Here is a 26,239-nt window from a genome sequence, read left to right as displayed (position 1 = left end):
TTCTTTGAAGTTTCCAGTTGGATCATATCCAAAGCTAAGAAATACTTGTGTAGAAGATGCATGAAGGCCTGATAAATACCCCTATGTTATCCTCATTTGAGGATCACTTACAGGAAACTTTTTTTTAATCCGGCACGGACGGGGCCGACGTGGTGCCGCTTCATCAAAAAGTCCGGATAACCGAACGCTATAGTAAAAGATAGGGAGAGCTGACAGCTCCGTATAAAGCAACAAACCCTGTTGCTTAGCAATAACTGTAGAACAATGGCCACAAGTTCCAAGTGTCTCTGTAGCTTAGCAACAGCTGCAGCCACACCCTTGCACAGCAACAGATGGAGCAAGGGAAATACAATATGAAGTAAAACTTACTCCTGAATTTTGCCGGTTAACCGAGATTTCCGGTTATTTAGGTGCCAGTAAATCAAAAGTTTCCTGTATTAGAAATGTGAGCTAGACTATGTTGATTACCCTTGCAGATATTTTTGGTGATTTTACAAAAGATTTTTTTTTTTTTTTTTTTTTTTTTTTTTAAAATACTTCATCCACGATTGCTTCCAACATACTGGTTTTCCGATTCCTCTAGCAGTTACACCCACAAGCCACTGTAATGACACTACAGTAAAAATGCGTTTGATTTGAATCATTTCCTAGGATTGTGGTGAAATTCAAACCATTTTTTCACCCTTTTGATCATTTAACCATGTCTAAACTTTCATAGCCAAATGGGGAAGGGGAATCTATTATGGCCATTAATCTGCTCGATTACAGATGGGGCACACATACTCAGACTGATGGGGTAGATACACGTGGGTCTATTCTCCAACTGGCCACGTTCACATGCTTAACACGTTCGTACTGAATTGCTGTGTGTGCTATTTTTAGGTAGGCTAATTATTTTAAATGGGCAACACCTACATACAAATAGCATAAAAGGAAATTAGTATAGCTGCATTAAACGTTCATGGGGCCCTTTAATAATCAGAAATATACCCTGCAGTGCCGTAACTGCAGGAAATGCTCCTCTCAACTTTCCTCTAGTTAGTCCTAAATTCAAAATATGCCACTCTGCAGTCTTCCTCCTCTCACTGTTGAAATCAAGGCTCATCATATTGTCGCCTACTCATTCTTTCCCAGGATATCAAAACTGTGGAATTCTTTACCTCTTTCAGTCTTTCTTCCTGCCACTTACGGGTGTGTACAACCCAAGTAGGATCTCACCCAACCATTGCTTCTTGACTTATCTCGTATTTCTACTCTTTTCAAGCTTGGTAGTATCCTACACTATGGCCCCGATTTTCTCCCAGCTGTCGGGCGGGTTTTCAGGTGGGCGGGGGCCGAAAATTGTAGAAATAGGGGGTCGCGACCCCCCCCCCCCGCCCGATTCTCCGCCCCGCCCGACTTTCGCCCCCATGTTTCAGCGGGACCCGAATCAATCCTGCCCGCCGCAGGCGGGAATGGTCGGCGGGAGCCTAATGACCAATTATTAGCATGTTTAAACCTATTTTCAAGGGCCCTTGCAATTTTCTGGCTTCCCCCACGTAAAACACGCCTGGTGGGAACACCGCTGATGAAACCTGGCGTGAACAGAGTTGGCTTGCTTGCTTTCAGCTGCAGGTCAATCAGGACTGAAGAGATTTAAACAGGCAGCATTTGCAGGCTGCAGGACCTTGTTGCTGAAGGCTTGGGGCAACTTTTTGAAGGCTTAGGCACAGCTGTGGAAGGTTGGAGCCTCACACACTTCTCCAGTGTGAGCTCCTGGGAAGCCCCTCTCACCACCCTAACTCAGCGCATCGTCAACGGAGGCATCTGCCAGAAGCATGGGAGGCCTTTTGTTCCTTCCCTTCCTGGCATTAGAGGATCGCCAACAGCAGAGGAGGCTGGAGCAACTCCAGCAACAGCAGCACCAGCAACAACAGCAGCACCAGCAGGAGCGACAGGCTGCAGCTCAGCAACCTGGGGCAGCACAGGCCAGAAGGGGTCAGCACATGGAAGGCCGTCGGCGCAGGGCATACCCCCCCAAACAGGGTCTACAGACACAGGGTCAGCTACCTCAACATGACTGAGCAGCAGTGCCAGAGGCGGCTCCGACTTTCGCGAGAGGTTGTGACTGACATCTACGCAATGCTGCAGCAAGACCTGGAGCCCAGAGCACCAGGTCCACACTACTTACCAGTGGCCATCAAAGTCACCACCGCACTCAACTTTTATGCCTCAGGCTCCTTCCAGGGATCAGCAACAGACATCAGCGGCATCTCCCAGGTGGCCGCACACACTTGCATCATGCAGGTAACCGACGCCCTCTTTGCCCTCGCGCACAATCACATCCATTTCACCAGGGATCGTGCAAGTGTGACGGCGCGAGCGCGTGGATTAGCTCAGCTGGCAGACTTTCCAAGGGTGCAGAGCATCATTGACTGCACACGTGGCCCTTAGGGCACCCCACCGCGATCCAGGAGTTTTTGTCAACCGCAAGGGCTTCCACTCCCTTAACGTTCAGCTGGTGTGTGACCACAAGAAGGTGATTTTACATGTTTGTGCCAGGTTCCCTGGCAGCTGCCATGACTCATACTACGCCAGTCTACTGTGCCTCCGCTATTCAGTCCGCCAAACGAACTTCAAGGATGGCTACTTGGAGACAAAGGGATATCCCCTGCGCTCTTGGCTAATGACGCCGTTGAGGAGACCAGCCAGCAAAGCTGAGGAGCGCTACAACTCCAGCCACATTACCACCAGATGCATTATCGAGCAAACCATCGGATTGCTGAAGATGCGATTCAGATACCTCGATAGATCAGGTGGAGCCCTACAGTACTCATCAGCCAGGGTCTCCAAAATCGTCGTGGTATGCTGTGTGCTTCACAACATGGCACAGCGTCGTGGCTTGCCAATTCCGCAGAACCAAGAGGCTCCTCACAGAGCCGCCTCAGATGAAGATGATGCTGAGGAGGAGGAGGAGGACGGAAACAAGCATCCTGCAGAGGCCCGCCAACTAGTGGCATCAGTGCGCGAGAACATTGCTGGGCGGAATGCAAGGAACGCACTCATCCTGGGCAGATTTGCGTAGCCTCGTACATCAAACACTGCAGCCTCACTGCTTCTTAACTGACCATGGACAGTGGCCCATGCCTACACTTTCCTACCTATTTGACCAGCTTGCTGACATCTGCAAGTTATCCTAAGGCCTCTATGTGATATCCCCATTCGCCAAATGACAGACGCCATAACTGCAGCAGCTGCCACCAGATTTTTTATGTACAGGAAAATGATGGCATTAAAACTATTTACAAGACTGGATGGTGGAATAGTTATGTGAATGTGAGCATAGAGAAAGACGGAATGGGTAAGGGTGCATGGATGTGACTGTGAAGTGGGATGTGGAGGAAGAGATTGCTGAAGCTGAGTGCTGTTGGGGAAAGGCAATGGGGATCAGGTTGAGGGTGATGGAAACTTCGTACTTGCTTTCCCTGTGCGGTGAAGGTCATGGAAGCGCTTCCTGCACTGCATCCAGGTGCGACGGGTGACTCCCAGAGAGTTGACCTCTGCTGCCACCTCCATCCAGGCAGCCGTGGACTCTTTGGGAGGCCTCTTCCTCCCTGAGCGAGGGTAGAGGACCTCCCTGTGGGCCCTTACCCCATCCACCAAGGTCTGCAGTGACGTCTCGTTGAATTTGGCCGCAGCTCGGCCTCTGCCGCTGGCAGCAGCTGGTGCAGGCTCCTCTGCCATTGTGCAAGAGTGGTTGAGAAGCCTGCAGAGGTGGAGAGGCTTGCTGGACACTTTAAAAGCACCACGAATGATGACATCATACTGTGGGGCTTTCTGACTGGAAATGGACAATTAGCAAGGCTGCCCACACGCTGGAACTTAATTGGCCACTTGAGGGAAAATTGCGTCCAGCTGGCTGACCCATTTTTTTTCCCGGGTCGGAACCCCACATTTCGGGGGACCCGAACATTTCCCGCACGATCCAGAAAATTGGGCCCTATGTGTCTTGGCCCTTCATCCAGGTTTCTCAATATAAAAAATAAACTCACCTGACTACCGAGATTAGCTAAATTACCGTGGAGGTGCAGGGAGAAAATGTTAACGGAAGCATAACCCAAAACAATAAGCAACTTACTTTATCTCCAAGAGGATATTTCTTAAGCTTCAGTAGTGCCTGCGGAATCTGTAAAGATTAGACACAAGTTAAGTATGTTGCCATCACTCCTTTCAAAGAAATCCGTAGGGAAACTTTGAAATTCCAGACAAATAATGTCTTCCAATCCAAAACATTATTTAAATCACTTCCATGGTCTTGAATGGAGCTTGACAAAATCATAAGTTGACTTGATTTCACCACTATTCTCATCACAACATAACAGTTTGTCTGACAGATGTCAGGAAGAATTTCTTTCCCTTTCCATGGGGGAGTGGGGGAACAATGGGTTGGCTGGAAGAGTGGTTAAAGCCACGCACTGGATGCATTTAAGGAAGAGTGAGATGCTATCATAACATAAGAAGTAGGAGCAGGAGTAGGCCATACGGCCCCTCGGGCCTGCTCCGCCATTCAATAGGATCATGGCTGATCCGAATCTAGACTCACGTCCACTTCCCTGCCCTCTCCCCGTAACCTCTAATTCCCTTATCTGCTAGGAAACTGTCTATCTCCATTTTAAATTTATTTAGTGTCACAGCTTCCACAGCTCTCTGAGGTAGCAAATTCCATAGATTTACTACCCTCTGAGTGAAGAAGTTTCTCCTCATCTCAGTTTTGAAAGGGCAGCCCCTTATTCTTAGATTATGCCCCCTAGTTCTAGTCTCACCCATCAGTGGAAACATCCTCACCGCATCCACCCAATCAAGCCCCCTCACAATCTTATATGTTTCGATAAGATCGCCTCTCATTCTTCTGAACTCCAATGAGTAGAGTCCCAACCTACTCAACCTTTCCGATGGTATTCTGGAAAGATGAGATGAAATGGGCCAAAGAGCCTTCATCATTAGTGCTCTGGTATACCCTGGCTGGATTATCAGACTGCCAAGGATACCACTTCGGATCAACCTGGTTCCTGTCTCCCTTTGTTATGCATGTCGAACCAAAGAGCCCCTGCCTACCTCCACTCTCCCTAGGAGGTTAGTCAGTATGTGCAGGTTTAGGGACTCGCTAGGCAGACAGGTAACTCATCCCACCGAAAGAGCGCGCAGTTCAACTCACCAGAAAATGACACTGCATTTCCTCCAACCTTCTCACCCGCCAGTAGGGAAAAACCCAACTCTCAAAAAAAGTATATGTTTATATTTAGAGCGCCAATGAGTGATAGAAGGTTAGACTAACGCTGTGATAAATGTAAATATTCTGCTGTTGGAGCATTAACCAAGGACAAAGTACAAGACATTCATCCCAATTTCTGCATCTGAGTAAAAATAATTCAAATGGGAAACATAACTGATCTACTCAACTCTACATATAGCTAAACATTACAGTACGCTAATGCACAGTAAATCTGTGTATTGAATGAAGTAATATTGACTGTAGCTTGTAAAAGCACAAATATATTTTCCAGACATCAGAGTCTACCCTGATCTTCTGTACTATAAGCAGGCCATAGCCAATAAAGACACCAACACATCAATTTTTCAACAGGATATGAATAATCAAATACATTTGCTGTATTTTAAAACGTCCAAACTGAGCTGTTTAACAAGATTCCGCATACAGCTAGTATGAACAAACACGTTATAGCTTGTACACATCCTGTTAATCTGCAAAATAATTTATTTAAGGGACCAGGAATTGCAGCAGGAATAGCACCATGTAGTGTCTTTAAAATTGGTCACGGTCTTTTAAAAAAAAAAATCAATTCAAATTAACTGAGTGGTGAAATGAAAGGTGTTATCTTTACCTTGAGGAATGTGAATGCAGTCCACTTTAACTCCTCAGTTCCTTCTGGGGATTCAATAAGACCAACAAAACAGGCCTTCCAGATCTCCAGTAAAAAGAGAGGAGAGGGGATTCGCTAAGAAAGAGAAAAGGTACAAACAGTTAATGCTTTCTAAGAGCACATCGTATGTTTAGAATAACACTTCCTCTGACCAAAATCACTATTGGAACCACAGTCCGATTCTCCAACATCTGATGGCTCAACACAGACGATACTTCAATGACATCTGCACCTGGCTCAAGCCCAATACACTTTCAATACCACAGCAGGGGTACAAATAGGCATAGATGACCAAACAATTTATGGAACACTATGGTTCCAGTCCTGCTGGGATCATGTGTTGCTTTTACAATGGCACTTGGTTAGTTCGGATTATGGGAGAGTACATCTGTTCGCCAACTATCTGTATTTACACTGCTACGACTGACTCCTTTACGGTCGTGACAGAATCATAGGTTCATGTGATAACGAAGCCAGCTTTACCAACGTAGCAGGGGCTTACACACTCATGCCAATCTCCTATAACAGAATAAGAGCTCCAGGAAATCAATCTAGCATAATAACAAGCTACTTCACTCAATGTTGACTGGCTGCATTCATATATGCTTCTATTCTATTCTATTACCTTCAGCCTCCACAAATCATTTCATAGTGCTATTGTTAATCAAGTGTCTCAGAAGATTATGCTGGATATGCCCTTGACCACAAAATCTGGGCACAGTCTGTATGAATCATTGGCCAAATAGCCTTACCTTTTTCGATACATTATGCTATTATATAGACATCAAAATCAAAATGATCAAACTATTTTTTCCATAGCTTGTAGACTTTTTACTTAAAAAGGTGCATGTGAATGAGGGGGAAAATATTGCAATGCTGTTAATTGTCCTCGGTAATGCCGCTACACCGCTAATATGATTTTTAGCAGCTAGCAGTTAATGAGCTTTATTTGCAAATCATTATATATTTGACCACATTTTAATCTGTGACAATTTTGGAAACTCGTTTCACAACATGACATTAAGTCAGCAACGATACCTATTATTTCGCTATCTGGGAGTAATTTTAAAATGCCACTGGATCCCAGTTACCTGCATCCTTTTCACCATGATCAGCTGTTCCACGAGTGACTGAGTGTCAGATGTGAGGTTGAGAGTTCCCTCCAACATGATTAGAGCATGAACGGTGGGGAATTCCATCTTCATGTTCTGCTCAGTCTGAGCTGTTATGACTGGAATACTGGAAACAAATTACAGGAAACTTTGGTTTATCCGGAGGTTGTATGTCCGGAAACCTCGATCTACCGGCAGAAATCAGGAGCCGTTTTGTTTTCTTCTTGTGGCTTTTTTTTCCCCCAACAGTCAGGCTCTGCAAAGTCTCTCTGAAGCTGTTGCTAAGCTACAGAGACGCTTCTAAGGTACGGCCGACTGTTTAGAAGCTGTTGCTAAGCAACGGTGTTTGTTGCCAGATACGGAGCTGCAAATCTCCATATGCTTCAACATTAACGCTGGTTTGTCCGGCAGTTTTGATAGATCGGCAACAGCTCGGTCCCATCGGTGCCGGATATAACAAAGTTTCTTGTTTACAGCTTAATACGGGATACAAAAACATAGCACTTTATAAAACTGAGAGACTGGGCCATCAAATTTGCTTTTAAACAGAGTCCAAACGCTTAAAAATAAATCATTCATATAGAAATATTTTTCCAACATATCAGTACTGTATACAATGAAGATTAAAATGGTCCTGCATGGGTCCTGAACAAATGCCTAAACCACTAGTCAAATAACTTTTCTTCATTGCCCGCTCTTGAGTTTGCATTCATATATGGCACCTTTAAGGGAGTAAAAGCATCCCAAATTGCATCACAGAGGTGAAAATCAATACCAAGCAGTGGTGGACAAAGAATTAAAGGAGATAACTTAAAGTATAGTCAACAAGGTAGGTTTTGAGACTTTTAAAGCAGGAAAGTAAGAGTGCAAGGCTATCACTAAAAGTGTCGAGCAGGGAGAGGGGAATGCAAAAGAATTCATGCATTGGCCCAGAAGGCTGGAGGATGGTGCAGACAGAGGGATGGGAGGGAAGGGAGGGAAGGGGTGGCAGAGAAGAAATGATATGGAGGGGTTTGTAAACCACAACAAGGATCTTGAATTCAATGTGTTGGAAAGGGGTGTTAGGAGACTGGTAGTTAATGCAGGATAAGATATGGGCAGTAAAGTTTTGGTTGAATTGCAAGTTTATGTAGGATGGCACTTGGGAGGCTGGTGAGGGAAACATTGGGAGAAGTCGAGGCTGGAAGTGGTAAAGGTTTCCAAAGCAATGGAGGCAAGCTAAGGGTGGAGGCAGGTGATACTGTGGAGGTGGAAATAGCTGGACTTGGTGATGGATAGGATGTGGACGAAGCACAACACGGGATCAACCGGGACACAGAAGTTATGTACTGTTGGATTCAACCTGCATGAGCAGGGAGGGAATCAGGAATGATGGTGGGAGCTAAACAGGATGGCTTTGGTCTTGCCAATATTAAGTTGGAGAAAATACTTAACCATCCACGACGGACAGTACAGTAGCGATGGTCGAGGCTAGAGCTGGGTGTCATCAGTGTACATGAGAAAGCTGACACATTCTTGATGTCACCACCAAGGGGCAGCATATATATAAGGAAAAGGAGGTGACCAGCAATGGAATTTTTGGGCAGAAGGAAAAGCCATTGCAGGAGATGCGTTACAATATGCTAACAACCCCACCATCATTATTTGAACTGGCAGGGGATATCTTGCATCGACTAACTTGCCCATGATCAGACTGCAACAAGTGTGTGGAGCTAAATTTTTAAAAAGAGAGATTCCAATGGCAACAAAGTCAAGGTTAAGATCATAACATACAGACTTGTCAAAGCTAGTTGGCCACACGTCAATGACAGTAAGGAAACTCTGGAAAGGTGAGAATATCGAACACATTAACTGAGTTCTAACTGTGTGTAGATTGTTTCAAACAAAGTATGCTTGATGCAACACAATACCAATGACAGAACGTGTGCAATAATACTGCTTTAGTCTGTATTCCACATAATATACAAAGCTTATTTGGGCAGTTATATAGGTCGCAGCCCTAAAGCATCTACGATGTAAATATTTCAAATAACTTTGATCCAATAATCCATTCTAACGTTAATTTTTTAAAACTCATCAATTGTGAATTTTGGGAGGGAAAAAATTCAGACAGCAAAAATCTGGATAAAAATATGCTATTTGTGTTTCATGATTTACAACTAGAAAAAACTACAATGAGTATTGTAGTAGGGAACTTCAGCTGAAACTGCCTTATGATAGGCCAATAGGATTTTTATTTTCACTATTTCCACAAAGGAAAAAAGAATGATGTGCATTTATATAGCGCCTTACACAACCTCAGGACGTCCCAATGCGCTTTAGTTAATTAAGCACTTTTGAAGTGTAGTCACTGCTGTAATGTAGGAAATGCAGCAGCCAATTTGCGCACAGCAAGGTCCCACAAACAGTAATGTGATAATCTGTTTTAGTGACGTTGGTTAAGGGCTAAATATTGGCGAGAACACTGGGGAGAATTCGCCATCTCTCCTTCGAATAGTGCCATGGGATCTTTTACGTCCACCTGGGAGGGTAGATGGGGCCTCGGTTCATCTGACAGACGGCATCTCTGATAGTGCAGCACTCCCTCAGTACTGCACTGGAGTGTCAGCCTAAATTTTGCGCTCAAAGTCCCTGGAATGGGACTTGAATAACCTTCTGACTCAGAGGCAAGAGTGCTACCCACTGAGCCACAACCGACAAGGATTATGGTCTGCTGCACTTAAAGGGAAAGTGTATTCTACCAAGCTGCCCCATAATCTTTTTGTGTCGCACACCTGTGATGTTTGAGATCATGAAATTTCATTCGAGTGACTCATGATTTGGGAGCCGTGTCCTCAGCCCATCTTTCCTCTTCAATCTCGATAGGTACAAGTAAACTTGTTATTCTGGGTTGAAATCCAGTTGAAGACAAGGAACTTGGAAATGGTGCTAGCAGATTGTCAAAATAGTAAAAGGGGCTAGCCTTACCTCTTAACCAAGCCAATGCACTCTTCCAGTCTCAGTCTGAGCTGCTGATTGCTTATCTTGTTATGGTTTTCTGTAAGCCTTACGAGTGCCTGTTCCACATTAGTCCATGTAACTAAAGGGCAGAATACGTGAACAGATTAAAATCTCTCTGCACAGTTTTTGTCTGTGAGAGACATCTTAATGTTTACTAACTAGCTGTGCAACAATCACAATATCCAGTCACTGAAGCTGATAATATTGTGACTGTATCAACATGTACATCTCAACAGGTCACGTCACATATTGCTTGTATGACAGATAAGACACTAACATAAGTTGTATGGGCAAAACTGGCATTAAAATGTAGAAAAAGACAACTGCTCCCTCAAGTAACAATTCTTCAAAGTACAGAAATATAAAGAAGGGGCTGGCGATGGAGAGACAAACACACTGATGCTAGTCACAAGCTGGGAAGATACTTTGATTAGCTCACTGAGAGGCAGAAAGTATATCAGCCACTAGCTAGTTGGTAAGTGAGTGGAATTTTCCAGCTTTACGTCCATGTAGGTTGTCATACTGCAGCACAGTAATCAATGGCAATTTCCCAAATGTCTCCCCATTTGTCCTAAGGTACGGTTCCACAGGTGGAAGCTACTCTGGTAATTTGTCCACAGCCACTCTTTGTGCAGGAGCCTGGACAGCATTCAAGGCTCTTCAACGATAGAGGGCATCACAGCCAAAGCGGATCCTATTTTCATTAACATACACAGTTTCCAACAAGCATGATTGGGCAGCAATCAGGAGGGGGAAACAAAGATGGATTTCCAGCAGTCTAACCCAGGGCCATTGTGAGGCTCACTGTAATGTCACAACTGCTGCCTCTGCTGAGATCAGCTAATTCAGCAGACCGGGGATTGAAACCTGCAGCCTTCTGGGCTGTATAGCATAGTGACACACTGCACGCTCCAGTTACTCATTAAACCATCACGAGAGGAGTCTTTATTTTGTATAAAAGTGAAGCAAAGCAGATAACTTATCTGTGCCAGCAGTTTAGCCTGGCGCGTGTACCTTGCTCTTCCAGCCTCGCAATATGAAGAAGGGCCCTATTCTTCCTCCTGTTTACAGTCTTCTCAATCCGAGTAATGCAGAGTTGGAGCTGCTCTTCCCCAGAGGCAGAATCTGGCCCCTCCTTCAGCCTTTCAGTACAATGAGCCGCACACCTCAGCAACCATGCTAGCGTGCTCAACAATGCTCGGCAGAGGCTTATGCATTCTTCCGCTTTCCCGTGGCAGCTGGAGGGTTAGAAAGCAACATCAGGCTCGGACATATCTACGCAGAAAGCTCTGAAAATAATTCAATTATATAGGAGTTGGAAGAATTTGTGAATTTCCAAGTCTGTCAAAATCATTAGACCAATACTTGGTTAGTTGAAAACTAAAAATGTTGTAAATTTGAAACAAAAGCAGAAAACGCTGGAAATACGAGAGTAGGTCGGTCAGTATCTGTGAAGACAAAAGACAAGTTATGACATTTTGGGCCTGTACCTTTTATCAGTGTCTGCACATGGGTACACGCCTGAAACATCATAGCTTGTCTTTTGTCTTCACAGATGCTGACTGACCTGCTTTGTATTTCCAGCACTTTCAGTTTTTAAACTTACTGGGTGAATTGATTTGTATGGAGGATTACACCAACACTGGAGCCAGGCAGAAGACCATGTGAAACAGCACACATTGCAATGATTACACAGACCTCCATATTTAGTACTGCAAAATAGAGCCTCGCCTCACCAATAAAAGGGTCTGAACCACAGCCACTGCAATCCATCCGGACAGTCCCAAAGCTCAAAAACAAAACACGTAACGCTCTCGTATATCACTCAACCCAATCAAACTTTCCCAAGTTTTCAAACGACATGAAGCTAGGATGTGTAGCAAGTTGCAAAAGAGAGTAGAAAATTGCAAAGGGCATAGAAAAAGTGGGCAAAATAATGGCCGATACAGTTCACCATAATGAAGTGCACGGTAGCACACTTTGGATGCAAGAATGGCAGACGGTTAGACAGTACATAAGTCATTATGCTAACTAGCAGGTGCAAAAAGCAATCAAATGGCAAATGTGATCTGGGCTTCATCAGAAGAGGTATGAAATATAAAAGCAAGGAAGTACTCCTAAAATTACACTGCACTGGACAGACCTCATGTGGAATATTATATTCAGTTTTGCGTACCCTACTTTAGGAAATATGTATCGGATTTGGAGATAGTCCAACAACGATTCAACAGGTTATGAAATGAAGTGATGCAGATATGATAGGAGACTAGATAAATTTGAGTTATATTCCCTGGAGATGAGGAGCTTGAAGAGTGATTTGATTGAGACATTTAAAATAATGAAGTAAACCGACAGGCTGGGAACAATTCTTCCCTTTAGTTCGAGGACTCCAGAATAAGGAGACAAAATCTTAGAAATAAGCTGGTTAAAAGTGAATCCAGAAACAAATTCTTCACACAAGGGCTTGTGAGAATGTGCAATGCACTACCCCAGAGCACCATCAATGCAGAATCTATTGTGATATTTAATAGTGAGAGACACCTAACCTACTTAGAAGTAAAGGTATTAAGGGATATGGAGAAGGACTGGGAATTGGGATGAAAAAGATAGAGCTACCCAGGATAACTGAATGGCAAAAGAGGGTCAATGGGGCAAACGGCCCACTCCTGCTTCTAGATTATTGCTTCTTTGACTAAAAATTTTCCAGTACTTTCTGCCTCTACTGTTTCCCTGGACAGTCTGTACCATACATACACCACCCTGTGTGTGAAGTAGTGAAATCCAACTGTCTGTTCACATTCCCTCTTCTGAGCTTGAGTCTGTGCCTCCTCCTTACAGCATTTGCGGTTTTGTAAAGCATCGACTTGAAACGTTAACTCTGTTTCTCTCTCCACAGATGCTGCCTGACCTGCTGAGTATTTCCAGCATTTTCTGTTTTTATCCTAAATTTACATTATGTGCCCATTTGCTGCCCAAGGTCTGCTCCGCCCCATCAACCATTTGTTTAACAGGAAATGAACCGAACCAGGAGCAACAAGCACAGTGCTCACTACAGGCTCGTTTTGTGTACACTCGGCCGGACTGCACTAAAGTTCCAGATCCGCGTCCTCCATTTTGGAAACAGAATTTCCCTCTAATTTCGATACCAAACTCCAACACGGCGGTGAAAGTCAGCGACTTGAATTAACAGCACCAGTAATGGCGGTGGCGGATGGCACATGAGAGAAATGGAAAAATAAACAGGGCCCTGAGTGACTTTACCCACCCGACCTCATCGCCATAAATCCTTTAGTGACAAAGGCAGCCTCTCTCGTTCCTCCTCCCCAACCCTTTCACAAATAGCCGGCGGTATCTCAAAGGACACGGGTACCCAGACTAGGCCTATCCGTCCATCAGAGAAGCACGTGGCCATGAATATAAAGCTGAGGTACGAGGAAAATCGTGGTAACGCCTTCAGCTATTTTATTAACTCAGACTGAAGACAGTGAAGGAGAGAGTCACACCGGATCCCGATTATCACGGCCGTGCCACAGGCCCAGAGACTGGAAAGTCTCTTTCTTTCCCCCACCCCCCACCACCGCCCCCCCTCCCGCCTTCAAGACCACGTGGTGCACGCACTCTCTCCATTGACGGCACTCTTTTCAAACACGCGAGCGGCTTCCAACTGACACGGGCGGCTCCGCACGAGGTTGAAAGGAAGGCGCACACTATCTCAGCCCACGCAGCGCCGGACTAACTCGCGGATTTCCCCACCCCCCAACTCCGGTTTTAATCACCCGGAAGAGAAGTTAGAACTTCCATTATTTTATTTAATGGTTAAAAGTGACGAGTGGTTTATGAACGTGGAAGCGATTAGGGCTAGTTCAAAAAAAAACTTAGCGAGATAAATACTGCTGTAAAAGTCAGTGACACACAAAGGGGCTTGTCGAAGTGTTCAAATGACGTCCAACAATAAGAAACTGAATTGACTGCGCATGCACAGTCTTTGTATAGTTGAGCCTATTCCACCCGTCACATTATATGGGGAGACTATGCCATAAACATCAGTAGTCTCCCCTGTATATTGATGGGACAAACCAACTGGTGGACCCTCTGAAATCTTCTCGCGGCCCCCGTTGAGAACCCCTGCTCTACTCCTTAGAACCTTTCAGGTTTCTTGGTCTCTCCTCATAGTTTAGGTGCTTAATCCCAAGTGTCAGTTTAGTTGCCCTCTTGCCTATCTTCTCCAAAGCAGCAATTTTCACATTGCCCTCAAAGGGCAGACAGGTACTCGAGTTGGGAAGAACATGTTAAAGGCATGAAGCACTACTGACCTGAGTCGATCACAGAACATGTCCATTAGTTCCAGCAGAGCTTTAACACACAGTTCTCTGGAGTAATCTTCAAACTGAAACACAGTTTTAAAAAATATGTTTATTCGCTGTAAATAAAGTCATCTTCAATAACATATAATGTTCTTGGATTAAGCAAATAAGACATTAGGGGGGAGAAATTGGGTGAGTAGCGCCACCTGTTAGCGCCTAAAGAGGCAGGCAGTGGCTGTAGCGCCACTGGCTGCGCCTCCCGCGATATCCAGGAGGGGCGCTAATGGTGGCGTTAGCCTGTTGCGCTGCGCCGCCACCGAGGACGTCATCGGTGTGCGCAGTGCCCCATTCGCGATATTTGGTAGCGAACGCCGCAGTTGCGCCGTTCGCTACCCGCGCCCGGTTCACGGGGCCTTACTGTGCTGGCAGCGGCGCAAGTTAAGGTGGAGGTGCGAGGCGGCCGCTTTTTCGGCGGCTGCCTGCCAGCACCTCCGTCCCTGGCCTCCTAACGCCCCCCCCCCCCCCGCGGCATTGCCGGCTGTTTCCCGAGCGCCCGGCACTTCTCCTTGGTGCCGGGCTCATTTGCCGGCATTTGCGAGCGGGGATCGCACTGTTGCAGGCACCTCCCCCTTAACAGTGGGAGGAAGGCCTGCAGTACCGTAGCGTGCCGTGCTGCAGCGTGTGGCGCTGCGGCACGTTGCGCTGCGATAATCAGTTTCAGTGCCCTAAGAGGAACGCGGAGCACCTCGAGCCTCGCCCCGTGTCCCTCGAGGGGCACTGAAACTGAATTTCTGGCGATCGGTATTACTCCAATCGCTGCGCTAAATCCTGCGCTCAGGCGACTTTTGCGCCACTTTGGCGCCCCAACCCAATTTCTAGGCCTGGATATTTTGAAGGCTTTTTATTTTACTTGCAAGCAGAAAAAAAATCAAAAAAAAGGCTACGCTGTTTGCTTTCAGCTATTCAAATTAATTTACACTCCTATGTTTGCCCACTGCAAGCACCAATAGAAAGAGGGAGAAGGAAAATAATTCTCTTTAGTTTTGAAAATAATGACAGAAAATGTTGGTTCATCAGTATCCGAGAAGGCAGATTAATGTTTTGGGTGTAAACCCTTCATCAGAAATGGAAACCAACCGATAAAGTAACCCCCTTAATAGGAGTAAATAAAAAAAGTGAGGGAGTGGCTGGGGGAAGAGAATAACTGGTACTAGTGTAGTCAGGTAAGGTGGCTTGTACACAGAAAGGTAATTAATAGGGTTAATAGCCTGCACATAGGTTTCTTTAAAAAAAAAAGCAAGATTGAGATTTAAACTGGTGGATGGTATACATAGATCAACTTAGTAAGGCAGCAGAAGGACAGAAGTATGTATTCATGCGTACACACACACATGCCTGCTTCAAAGTGGAGAACAATGAAGCGAGAGTGTGAAACAGGCAATAAAATGAGGTCATTTCCTCAATTAAAGGCATGAGGCACTACTGACCCAAGTCGCTCACAGAACATGTCCATTCGTTCCTAAGGTCTGAAGTCCATGAGGGTGAGAAGACTCAACTTCCCTATTACATACCTCTTTACTTATTTCAGGTGTGGTGGGACATTGCTCATGCAGCTACATTCCTAGTTTTTACTGCAGTCATTGAAAATGTGGCACATTCTACAGCTGGATAGATATCTCAGAACAAATGTTCTAAGAGCAGCTAACAATACTTTCAAACAGTACTGCTACCAAAGCCCGATGAGGTGACATTTACGTTGGCTAACATTTCATCATCACATCAGAGCATGAGAGAGAGAGAGATGGGGAGGGAGAGAGAGAGAGCGAGAGCGAGAGAGAGCAGGAGAATAGAGAAGAACGAGCAGTATTGACTCTCATCTTCTACACCACGGGCATTCTCTGCAACGGTGTACCAGTTAACGTAGCAGATATCTACATTCTAAAATTGCTCCACTAATTCAAATACAAACCTTTGCAATAGTAGACATTACGCTTGCATAAGACACCATCTGCAAAAGCAAGTAGAAGAAAATCAGAGACTGAAGTAATAGCTTTTCTGAACACAATGAAGTTATGATACAGTAAACTCTTGTTTAAACGGCACTTAATCATCCGGAATTCTTTAATAACCAGCAAAATTGATACTCAGAAAACAACACCTCAATAACCGGAAATGTTGCCGAGTCCGAGTCTTAGTTTCCATTTGCTTCAGAATATTGAGAGTGGCAGCTACTTTAGAATTGAATGTGTGTTTCCCAGAGACTCAATGGATGAGTTCATTTTTCAGTATGTTACTGTGCCATATAGACTGGGGAAGTCCCAGGTTCTATTGCCGATTTGATGTGAAATGGACTGTCAGATTATGTAGAGCACAGATTAAGTGCAGAGTAAAGCTCCCATGACAATATCTCAATTCCAACTTCTGAAATATACCCACATTTTATCAATACAGGAAACTTTGTGCTATCCGGAGGTGAGCTATCCGGCAATCTGGAGCCACCGGCAAAAATCAGCCGCCGTTTTTTATTCTTTTTGTTTGTTTTTTTTGCTTTGTTTGAACAGTCAAGCTGTGCAAGGTCTGTAGCTATAGCAACAGCTTCAGCTACAGAGATTTAGGGCCACACCCGAGTGTTTAGAAGCTGTTGCTAAGCAACAGTGTTTGTTGTCAAATACGGAGATAAGAATCTCCGTATCTCTCAACATTAACTCTGGAGAGTACGGCAGTTTTGAGGCAACGGCAGCAGCTCGGTCCCATGGGTGCCGGATAGCACGAAGTTTCCTGTATTAAGTTTCTTATTTCTATATCAGCCATCCTTTTTGCCTCAGGTGAAAAAACTGAGCAGTGGCCCACTAAAGTACTCAGTCCCTGTCGGGGAGAAAGAGCTGAATTTTCTCCATTTGGAGGTTCACAGGTGCGTGTTAACCACCCGATGGATTCATGGCTGTCAGGTGATAGGTCGGAAATCTTCCGTTGTATAGGGAAAATAATATATAGTTGGTAGGGAATAATAAATACTTCATAGGGACTTACCCAGAAGAAAAAGGTGACTGGCTGTTGGTGAGTTAGGTAGAGATTGAAATGTGAGTGTGAATAAGCTATATACAGGAAACTTTGGTTTATCCGGAGGTTGTATGTCCGGAAACCTCGATCTAACGGCAGAAATCAGCAGCCGTTTTGGTTAGGTTTTTTTTCTTCTCCTAGCATTTTTTTTTTTTTTTTTAAATAAACAGTCAGGCTCTGGAAAGCGTCTCTGTAGCTTAGCAACAGCTTCAGAGACGCTTCCAAGGTACGGGCCAAGTGTTTACAAGCTGTTGCTAAGCAACAGTGTTTGTTGTCAGATACGGAGATGAAAACCTCCATATCCTTCAACATTAGCGCTGGTCTATCCGGAAGTTTTGATAGATCGGCAGCAGCTCGGTCCCGTCGGTGCCGGATATCGCAAAGTTTCCTGTAGAAGGCATTGGTGTGGATAAGTTACTTGGAGGGCAATGTACACTTGCCAGTGAAAGCTGAAAATTGATGTCCAAATAAGGATTATACCAGATAAAAGTTGGTCATGTTATGTAAATAGCATTCAAATCATATTTTATTTTTGTTTGTTAAAAATAGCCTCGGTAGATGTACCTCTCCGTTATCCGGAATTTTCAATCAACCGGCACCATCCCGGTCCCGTCGGTGCCGGATACAAAAGAGTTTACTGTATATAGCTTTATCCATCATACAGGTAATAAAGAGCCAGTCCCCTAGCATTTATCTCACTGGATAGCCCTTCATTGTCTCCTCTGCAGTGGAAGTTAACAAACTCATACTTGCCAGCCAAATCCCAGCTGGAAAACACATCATTCCAAATACCAGCCTGGATATACCAAATGGAACTGAAATGAGGAGAAAATAATTTAAAATAAAATGGGCGAGAACAAAACTAGAAACAAAACTTACAAGAACGTGACAGGATTTTAGTTTCTGTTTCCTGTACAATTTTTTCCTCACACTTAATGTGTAGTATGATAATAATTAACTAATAAAGGGCTTTCCAAATAATAGATCATTTGTTTTAGAAACAAGAACTGAAGGCAACACGAAGGCTGACTAAATTCCTACAGTTTACTACTGTGCAGGCATTTTTGATATTCATCAAGAAGAATCTGGACCATTAGAGCAGCCATAAATGTTCCAGCATCTAACAGCTAAATACATCCATTATGTCAATGGGAACCACTTGTTCTTAAGTTAAACACTGTAGAAGTGCAACAAAGTAGTTACAGATTGCAAAATGCAAAAGCAGCCAAAAATCCAAAAACACTGTTTAAAACCATGTGATTCATTGGTTATTAATGAGCAAATCTACTTTGTTGGACATGGACCTCAAATGTACAATAATGCTACATGACCTTTTGATTGCTCCAATTATAAATCAGATGAATTTGCCTATTGAAACAAAACTTATTAATAAATGGATACACTTTAATTCTGGAAAGACAGTGATATCCACTGTAGGGGTGGCCAAGTTTTGTCTTTGTGGACCATATCGGCGAGTACCATACAGCTTCAGGGCCACATATATAAAGTTTAAGTCCAAGTTCCCATTTAATTTGCATTTATCTGTTTGCTGAGACCAACAGATGCTGGTGCTGTTTCAACGCTCATCGGTAATGAGGCAACAGCACAAAAAAAAACAGCCCTTTCCAAATCTCCACTCACAAAGTTCACACAGTAAATAAGGAAGACAAGTGTAAATATGATTGAGTTGTCTGGGCTTCAAGGGGCAGACACCGTGGCTCAGGAACCACATATGGCTCACAGCCCACAGCATGGGCACCACTGATGCATGGAGTTTTGAGTCACTTTACCTGTGAACTAATGGCATACTTCAAATAGGACATAATCAGAGGATTGGGGGATGGGCCAACCAGGGCCTGTTCCAGGAGATGATCTAGAAGAAATTCAAACAAGATCAGAGCAATTTTATTTACAGTGAACAACAGCATTCTGGAAAATTTTAAGCATACTGTGTACCCTGTAATACCATAACCTGGCAGTGGATCCCTTTTCTAGTTCAAATAAGAGACTTGCAATTCATCTGCCCAAAAAACCAAGAACACCGAAACATTAAATAGCAAACTGAAGACAGATTTCACTGCAGTTACTCCTGTAATGGTTCTGTTAAGTGCACTGTATGGTGTGTTTCGACCTACACGATAGAAAAGTCCCAGGTTTGATTTTATTGGACTGTGCTATGTTAGCCAATCTTAGCTGAGATGGTTGAAAGGACACTAGAAATTTGCCTCAGCTGGGGGCGGAGGGAGGAAATCAGCTCCCGCTCCCAATTCCTAACTAACGATAGCGGCTTGAAGTGGGAGCTTGCGGACATCAGTTGAGGTTAGGATCAGGCTGGGCCACAACGGGACCTAGTCAAAAACTCTGCTGAGACTCATGCTCTAGGCTCACGCATGAACAATGGACACTTGGATGAAATAATCGAAGACAGCTGGTGCCCAGCTGCCAGTGCCTGCAGGTAAGTTGGTAAGAAAACACAAGGTTAGGGATACGGACTCCACTTGAGTAGGAGCCCAAATCCCAGTTCCATTATTGAGTACAAAGGCAATTCTCAACAGCTTATAACTGAAAAAACATCAGCTAGAAAGGTGTTTTGAAGGCTCTACACCCAAAACGTTAATTTATGTGCTCTCTCTCCACAGATGCTGCCTGACCAGATGAGTGTTTCCAGCCTATTCTGTTTTCTGCTAGGAAGGCATCTGGGTTTTTGTTTCTGACCATTTGCCTACAGTTTAGCTATTGAGATCCAATCAGATTTATACACATCAGCAGCCAGGTTAAATTGTTAGGCCTAGAAATTGGGTTGGGGCGCCAAAGTGGCGCAAAAGTCGCCTGAGCACAGGATTTAGCGCAGCGTTCGAGGCTTTAGCGATCGTCAGATATTCAGTTTCATTGCCCCTCAAGGGACAGGGTCGAGGCTCGAGGCGCTCCGCGTCCCTCTTAGGGTGCTGAAACTGAATATCGCAGCGCAACGTGCCACACGCTGCGGTACTGCAGGCCTTCCTCCCCCTGTTAAGGGGGAGGGGCCTGCAACAGCACGATCCCCGCTCGCGAGTGCCGGCAAACGAGCCCGGCACCAAGGAGAAGTGCCGGGCCCTCGGGAAACAGCCGGCAATGCCGCGGGGGGGGGGGGGGGGGGGGCGGGGGGGATTAGGAGGCCGGGGACGGAGGTGCTGGCAGGCGGCCGCTCACCTCCACCTTAACTTGCGCCACTGCCGGCACGGGTAGCGAACTGCACAACTGCGGCGTTCGCTACCAAATATCGCGAACGGGGCGCTGCGCACACCGATGACTTCATCGGTGGCGGCGCAGCGCAAATGGCTAACGCCACCATTAGCGCCCCTGCTGAATATCGCGGGAGGCGCAGCCAGTGGCGCTACAGCCACTGACTGCCTCTTTAGGCGCTAACAGGTGGCGCTACTCACCCAATTTTCCCCCCTTACGAGTTAAAAAAAAGCTATTTTCTAATTCTGCTTTAAAAAGATAAAGACGCATCCATTAAAAAGTTTTTTGCTTTTCTGTTTTAAACAACTGAACAATCACATCTCAAAAACTCAGAAATAGACTTTCTGCTGTAGAGAGTCTCACCTGAGAGTCCAAGGAGGTCCCATGTTGGACCCTTTGGGAAAAGTTTTTTCATGTTTATGGCCCATTGATAGTCTGTCCATCGCTCCTTCCAGGCCTGAAGAATAGCCTGCCTCAGGTTCACCACCTTCATCTCTCAGCCCTATAAAAGGGAGGGAAAAAAATAAATAAAAGAAAGCATTTTCACACTGTGCCAACCATGCTGATTTCATTACCCTACGACAATGTAAACAGATCAAAATGTCTCAGGGACACAAAAGAATTATCAGTAGGGCTCCCAGCAGTACTACGGCTTTGTGTATTGCAGCTACGCTATGCTTGGAAAGGATTTAAACATTCCGACTCTGGAAAAGCCTAACTAATGCAGTGCTGGGATTCACTAAAGCTAAATTATGAATGGCTGAAATGTTTAGATCATGTCCAATTGAACTGGGAAAAACACCCAGCAGTAATTAGAAATGTTATCCTTCCAAACTTGGGTTATGCCTGGAGAGCATATAAAACACTTGGGTGGTGCTATTAGCCACAGCAATTAGAGGTAGAACCGTAGAAATTTACAACACAGGAGACATTTGGCCCATTGTGCCTGTCAGCTCTTTACTCAAGCAATCCAGAACTAATCTTACGGCTCTGTTCCCTCTTCCTGACCCTTTACGTTTCTCTGCTTCAAATGTTTATCTACTCTTCTCTTAAAAGATGCAATGGTCTCTGCCTCAACGACTCTGGTGGTAAAGCATTCCATGGTCTATTAACTCTCCTTGAAGCCCACCTCTTTGACCAAGCCTTTGATCGCCCATACTAATCGTGTTTCTGAAAAGTGCCGCGGGACAGTTTCAATGTTAAAGGCAATATGGTTAACTATTGGAAAATCTGGAGTGAGTATGCCAACCTGTAGTTGGCTATAGTAGAATTTATTTGGTATACCAATCTATTTTGGATTGGACGTGCTTGCTCTTTTCATTCATTCACGGATTGTGGGTGTCGCTGGCAAAGCCAGCATTTATTGCCCATCCCTAATTTCCCTCGAGAGGGTGGTGGCGAGCCACCATTTCAGAGGGCAGTTAAGAGTCAACCACATTGCTTTGGGTCTGAAGTCACATATAGGCCAGACCAGGTAAGGATGGCAGATTTCCTTTCCTAAAGATGGGTTTTTACAACAATCCAGTAATGATCACCATTACTGATACTAGCTTTTTATTCCAGATTTATTTAATTAACTGAATTTAAATTCCCCAGTTGCCGTGGTGGGATTTGAACTCATGTCTCCAGATCATTAGTCCAGGCCTCTAGATTACTAGCCCAGTAACATTACCACTATGCTTAGCTTAGCTATGGCATAGTTGGATGGGGAGCGAGTCTGTAGTTGGCTATATTAGGGTTACATTTGGATATACCAGTCTGTAGTGGTGTTGCAGGTGGTAGTGCATGCTTAGCTATGGTCCAGCTGATTAGCCAGTCAGTGGTTTTAGGTGCCAGTTTTATGAGTGATGTTTGGTTTGGGATGCAAGATTACAGTTAGTTATATTTGAGCTGGGGTGCTAGTTTCTGATCAGCTATGCTTGGGTGAAATGCAAAGTCTATAGTTAGTTATGCTTGGGCTGGGTGCCAGTCTATAGTTAGTTATGCTTGGGCTGGGTGCCAGTCTATAGTTAGTTATGCTTGTTTTGGGTGCCAGTCTATAGTTAGTTATGCTTGTTTTGGGTGCCAGTCTATAGCTAGTTATGCTTGCTTTGGGTGCCAGTCTATAGCTAGTTATGCTTGGGCTGAGTGCCAGTCTATAGCTAGTTATGTTTGGGCTGGGTGCCAGTCTATAGCTAGTTATGCTTGGGCTGGGTGCCAGTCTATAGCTAGTTATGCTTGGTTTGGGTGCCAGTCTATTGCTAGTTATGCTTGGTTTGGGTGCCAGTCCATCATCATCATGAGCTATATTTGAGCTGGGGGGCAGTTTATGATTAGCTATGCTGGGAGAGCCAAGCTGCAACAGCGAATCTACGTCCAAATTTAAAAAAAGTAACGTGGATAAGACATTAACTAAAGGCGCTTTACCTTAATATTTCTGACTAAATCCAAACTCAGCACCGCTCCAACAACTTACGCCTCAAGCAAAACACTCCGCCATGTTATCGAACGACCGCCACTGACCAACAAGCTTGCCAGCAATTGGCGGAACGCAAGTCAGGCGAACCAATTAAGTCAATGAGGTGGTGGCGGGCGCGGTGCGCTCTGGGAGGTGTAGTCCACGTCGGCCGTGAGTCTGCGGGAAGGGGGCGGGCAGAACTACAACTCCCAGCGCGCACCGCCAGCAGCTCCCTGTCACCTGCTTTGGAAGCGCAGAAATGGTAAGTGAGACTGCCTTTGCTTTTGAAAATACATGAGATCTGGTTCTAAACAGGAGCATCTATCTGCAGACTTGTGTGTGTGAATATGTGGATGTGTATGGTGTATATTGATGCATGAATGCCTGTGTTTTATATGATATAGGGTATTTGTCTACCTATTAATGTCATTAATCCTGGTTGGGATCCAAAGGTTGCGCCTCATTCCCTTTTTTTTTAACACTTGCGTCCCTCCTGAGGACTGTTGCGTCTTTTTTAAGCATTTGATTGTGATTTTTTAAATAGTTTCAGGATTGTAGTCCTAATGCAGTTTGTCCCGCCTCCCTCCACCCTGCCTGCAGGTTGGGTACAGTGACAGCTGTGCTATTGATTCTCTAGCGCTGTGTGCTTCCCGGGAATGGGGTCAGCTTGCTTTTTAGGTGTGAGCATACATGATACTTCATGTAAGTCCAATGAGTCGCGAGTCCACTCCCAGAAATGTGATTGCTCATCATTGTTCTGACTCTATACGGGACAAAGTCCATCTAGAGTCTTTTTATCAGCAGAAATAAATGCCATGGTTTTTTTTCCCCTTGCTCCATTAAACATTCAGCCCAGAGTGACAGAGCTATTTGCATGAACTCGATAGTATTGGTTTCTTGGTCAATATGTTGAAATTTTCCAATGCAACAGTTAAACGTGTTTACATTAATGTTTTTCGTATTCCCAGAGTTAGAGACATTCCTCTATTTGTTTTTCAATTTGCTGCCCTTCCTCCCAGTCTTATACTTGCTGAGGTTCAGCCCCACGGGTATCAGTCACCCTCCACTACCTCACCAATGGGGCAGTTCTTCATTAGGGGCAGACATAAGGTCTGCCCCTAATGAAGAACTACCCCTTTGGTGAGGTAGTGGCAGGTTAGATGCCTGTTAGGGACATCACAGCCAAGCCCAATTCAGATCTCACCCGAAATCCACACAAGCGCACCTTAAGCAGCAGCAAGAAACCTGCCTGAATTTTTTCCTCTCCCCAGCCACGGGACACTGAAGCCAATCAATGTCCCTACAAGCACTCCAGGTGACTTTTTAGCTAACTCAGCACAGACCAGGAGTTGAACCTGTGATCTTCTGATCTGTATAGTATAGTCCCACACCAGGAGGTGCTTTTAACCAGGTTTGACCATCACGGAAGGCAGCACTCCCTGGCACAGAGTTTTGTGCTGCCCTTTGTACTGCCTATTTTCAGAACAGCTGTGACAGTCTGAGCATCAGTTATGAAATGATTATTACTGTTTCTGAGGTGTGCTGGGAGGGGGAGAGCAAGGGTAACAGCGAAAGAAAGCCAGCAAAGTTGCAGAAAAAAAGCATTGAGCACTGCCAGGAAGAACATGAGCAAGAGAGATAAAATGAAAATTCAGGAAATATACAGCAGGCCATTCGGTATCTGAAAGAGAGGTTAAGATATTGGGTGTAGCCCTTTACCAGAATATGTACTACATGAAAGCAATTAGGTTAGTTTCAACACAGCTCTGAGTGGAATGAGCTCACAGTACAAAATTGTTCTTAATTTGTCACTAAATTGGCAATCACCCGCATCTAGTTTTCATGGTATGGGAAATGGAAATACAACACTGGTGAAGTAGATGCTGTATGTAGTTGAGGCTCTACCTAACCTGGGAGTGCTTGACACTGGTTGTCTGAAGTAGGAAAGTGATCCATTTCCCAGCACTCACATCCCTTACCTTGATCAGCACAAAAAAAAGCTCCAGATATGATACATTAGGACACATTCCACAATCCCAGGGTGTCGCACTCACAGGGATTGTATGCTGCAGAAGCTGGGCTACAGTGTTGAAAGCCCACCTCTGGCCCATGCTCCCTGCGAGCATGGCTGTCCCCCCTGGGAGCGTGAGATCGCCGAACCACTCCTATTTGTGACAACAGTACTTGTCAGAGGCCCTCAATATTCTGAGTTAAAAGAAGTGTTCATATGGTGGTTGCCACCAATTCCTTCGCTCTCCATATGGCTTAGCTCCAAACAAAAGCTTGATTTGGCTGCTGAAGCTTTAATTATAGTCGAATACTGTCGGGCAAAATTTACTCAGTTTGAGGGTGATGCATGTATTGTTGGGGATTGGTTGGAAGCTGCCAGAATTTGAATAATAAAACATTAATATCCTTGAGCTATGCCACGTCTGAACACATATTGCTCTGAGATTTGCAAGATTCTTTACTGCTGTTCTGAACTGACAAGAAGGTTGTATAACCTTTATCTAATCTGCTCATCTGTCAAAATGACAAGAGCTCCTGCATTTTTCTGTTTTGTATTAGGACATGTTATCACTTGCTCTAATTGCACCTTTGCAAATCAAAGGGCAATACTGTAGTAAATAGCAAAACAGTAAGGGAGCAGGAAGAGATCTCCATGAAGAGCATTATTCTAAACTGACCTTTCCTAACATTGATGAAAACGAAATATAGCATGTGGCTTTGAGTAAATAGCTTCTTTCCTCACACCTTCATATCTCTCCCAAAACTCCTTAGACTAAGAGGAGAGAAAGACTAAGAGTTCAGGTATGCAATTTGTAATATAGGATAGGACGCATGAATGCTATTGGAATGAGTTTGTCTTTTTCTGGGAAGGGACGAGCTCTGTAACTGAGGTATTGATGGAAAGTTGCAGCTTGAAAACTGCGCCATTGTTTTGAGGGTTTAACAATACGAAAATCGGGTTTGCCAACATGTGCTGAAGAAGATTACGCTTTTTTAAAAAGAAAATTGAGGGTGGGGATTATCTCATGAATGCTGCATTGTGCGGACATCTGACAAGCTCTCACTGATGCACTGTGCATTTTTAAGAGTGTCCACAAGCTTAGCCTGGCCGGAGGTGCAACAAATAGCCAGCTTTGGGAAAACCAATTTTTCTTTTCAAAAAAGCAAAACAGA

General features: G+C 44.7%; 1 protein-coding gene across 1 annotated transcript in view; it reads right to left on the bottom strand.

Moving 5' to 3' along the window:
* Positions 1 to 23,133, bottom strand: part of med24 (mediator complex subunit 24) — a 70,176-nt gene extending 47,043 nt beyond the window's left edge. Inside the window, exons 1-10 of the mRNA XM_085966541.1 lie at positions 23,026 to 23,133; positions 20,983 to 21,121; positions 19,188 to 19,270; positions 16,307 to 16,345; positions 14,347 to 14,420; positions 11,048 to 11,271; positions 10,001 to 10,112; positions 7,013 to 7,160; positions 5,883 to 5,996; positions 4,118 to 4,165 (exon numbers count right to left, since the gene is read on the bottom strand). Coding sequence (XP_085822667.1) covers positions 4,118 to 4,165; positions 5,883 to 5,996; positions 7,013 to 7,160; positions 10,001 to 10,112; positions 11,048 to 11,271; positions 14,347 to 14,420; positions 16,307 to 16,345; positions 19,188 to 19,270; positions 20,983 to 21,112 — 972 coding nt within the window. The 5' untranslated portion in view covers positions 21,113 to 21,121; positions 23,026 to 23,133. The remainder of the gene's footprint in view (positions 1 to 4,117; positions 4,166 to 5,882; positions 5,997 to 7,012; positions 7,161 to 10,000; positions 10,113 to 11,047; positions 11,272 to 14,346; positions 14,421 to 16,306; positions 16,346 to 19,187; positions 19,271 to 20,982; positions 21,122 to 23,025) is intronic.
* Between the last annotated feature and the right edge of the window lie 3,106 nt (positions 23,134 to 26,239).

This window comes from Somniosus microcephalus, chromosome 24, assembly GCF_052327205.1.
Source record: "Somniosus microcephalus isolate GS21.2 chromosome 24, FLI_Smic_1.0, whole genome shotgun sequence".
Classification (NCBI taxonomy): Eukaryota; Metazoa; Chordata; class Chondrichthyes; order Squaliformes; family Somniosidae; genus Somniosus; species Somniosus microcephalus.
This window is presented reverse-complemented; position numbering and strand designations above follow the sequence as displayed.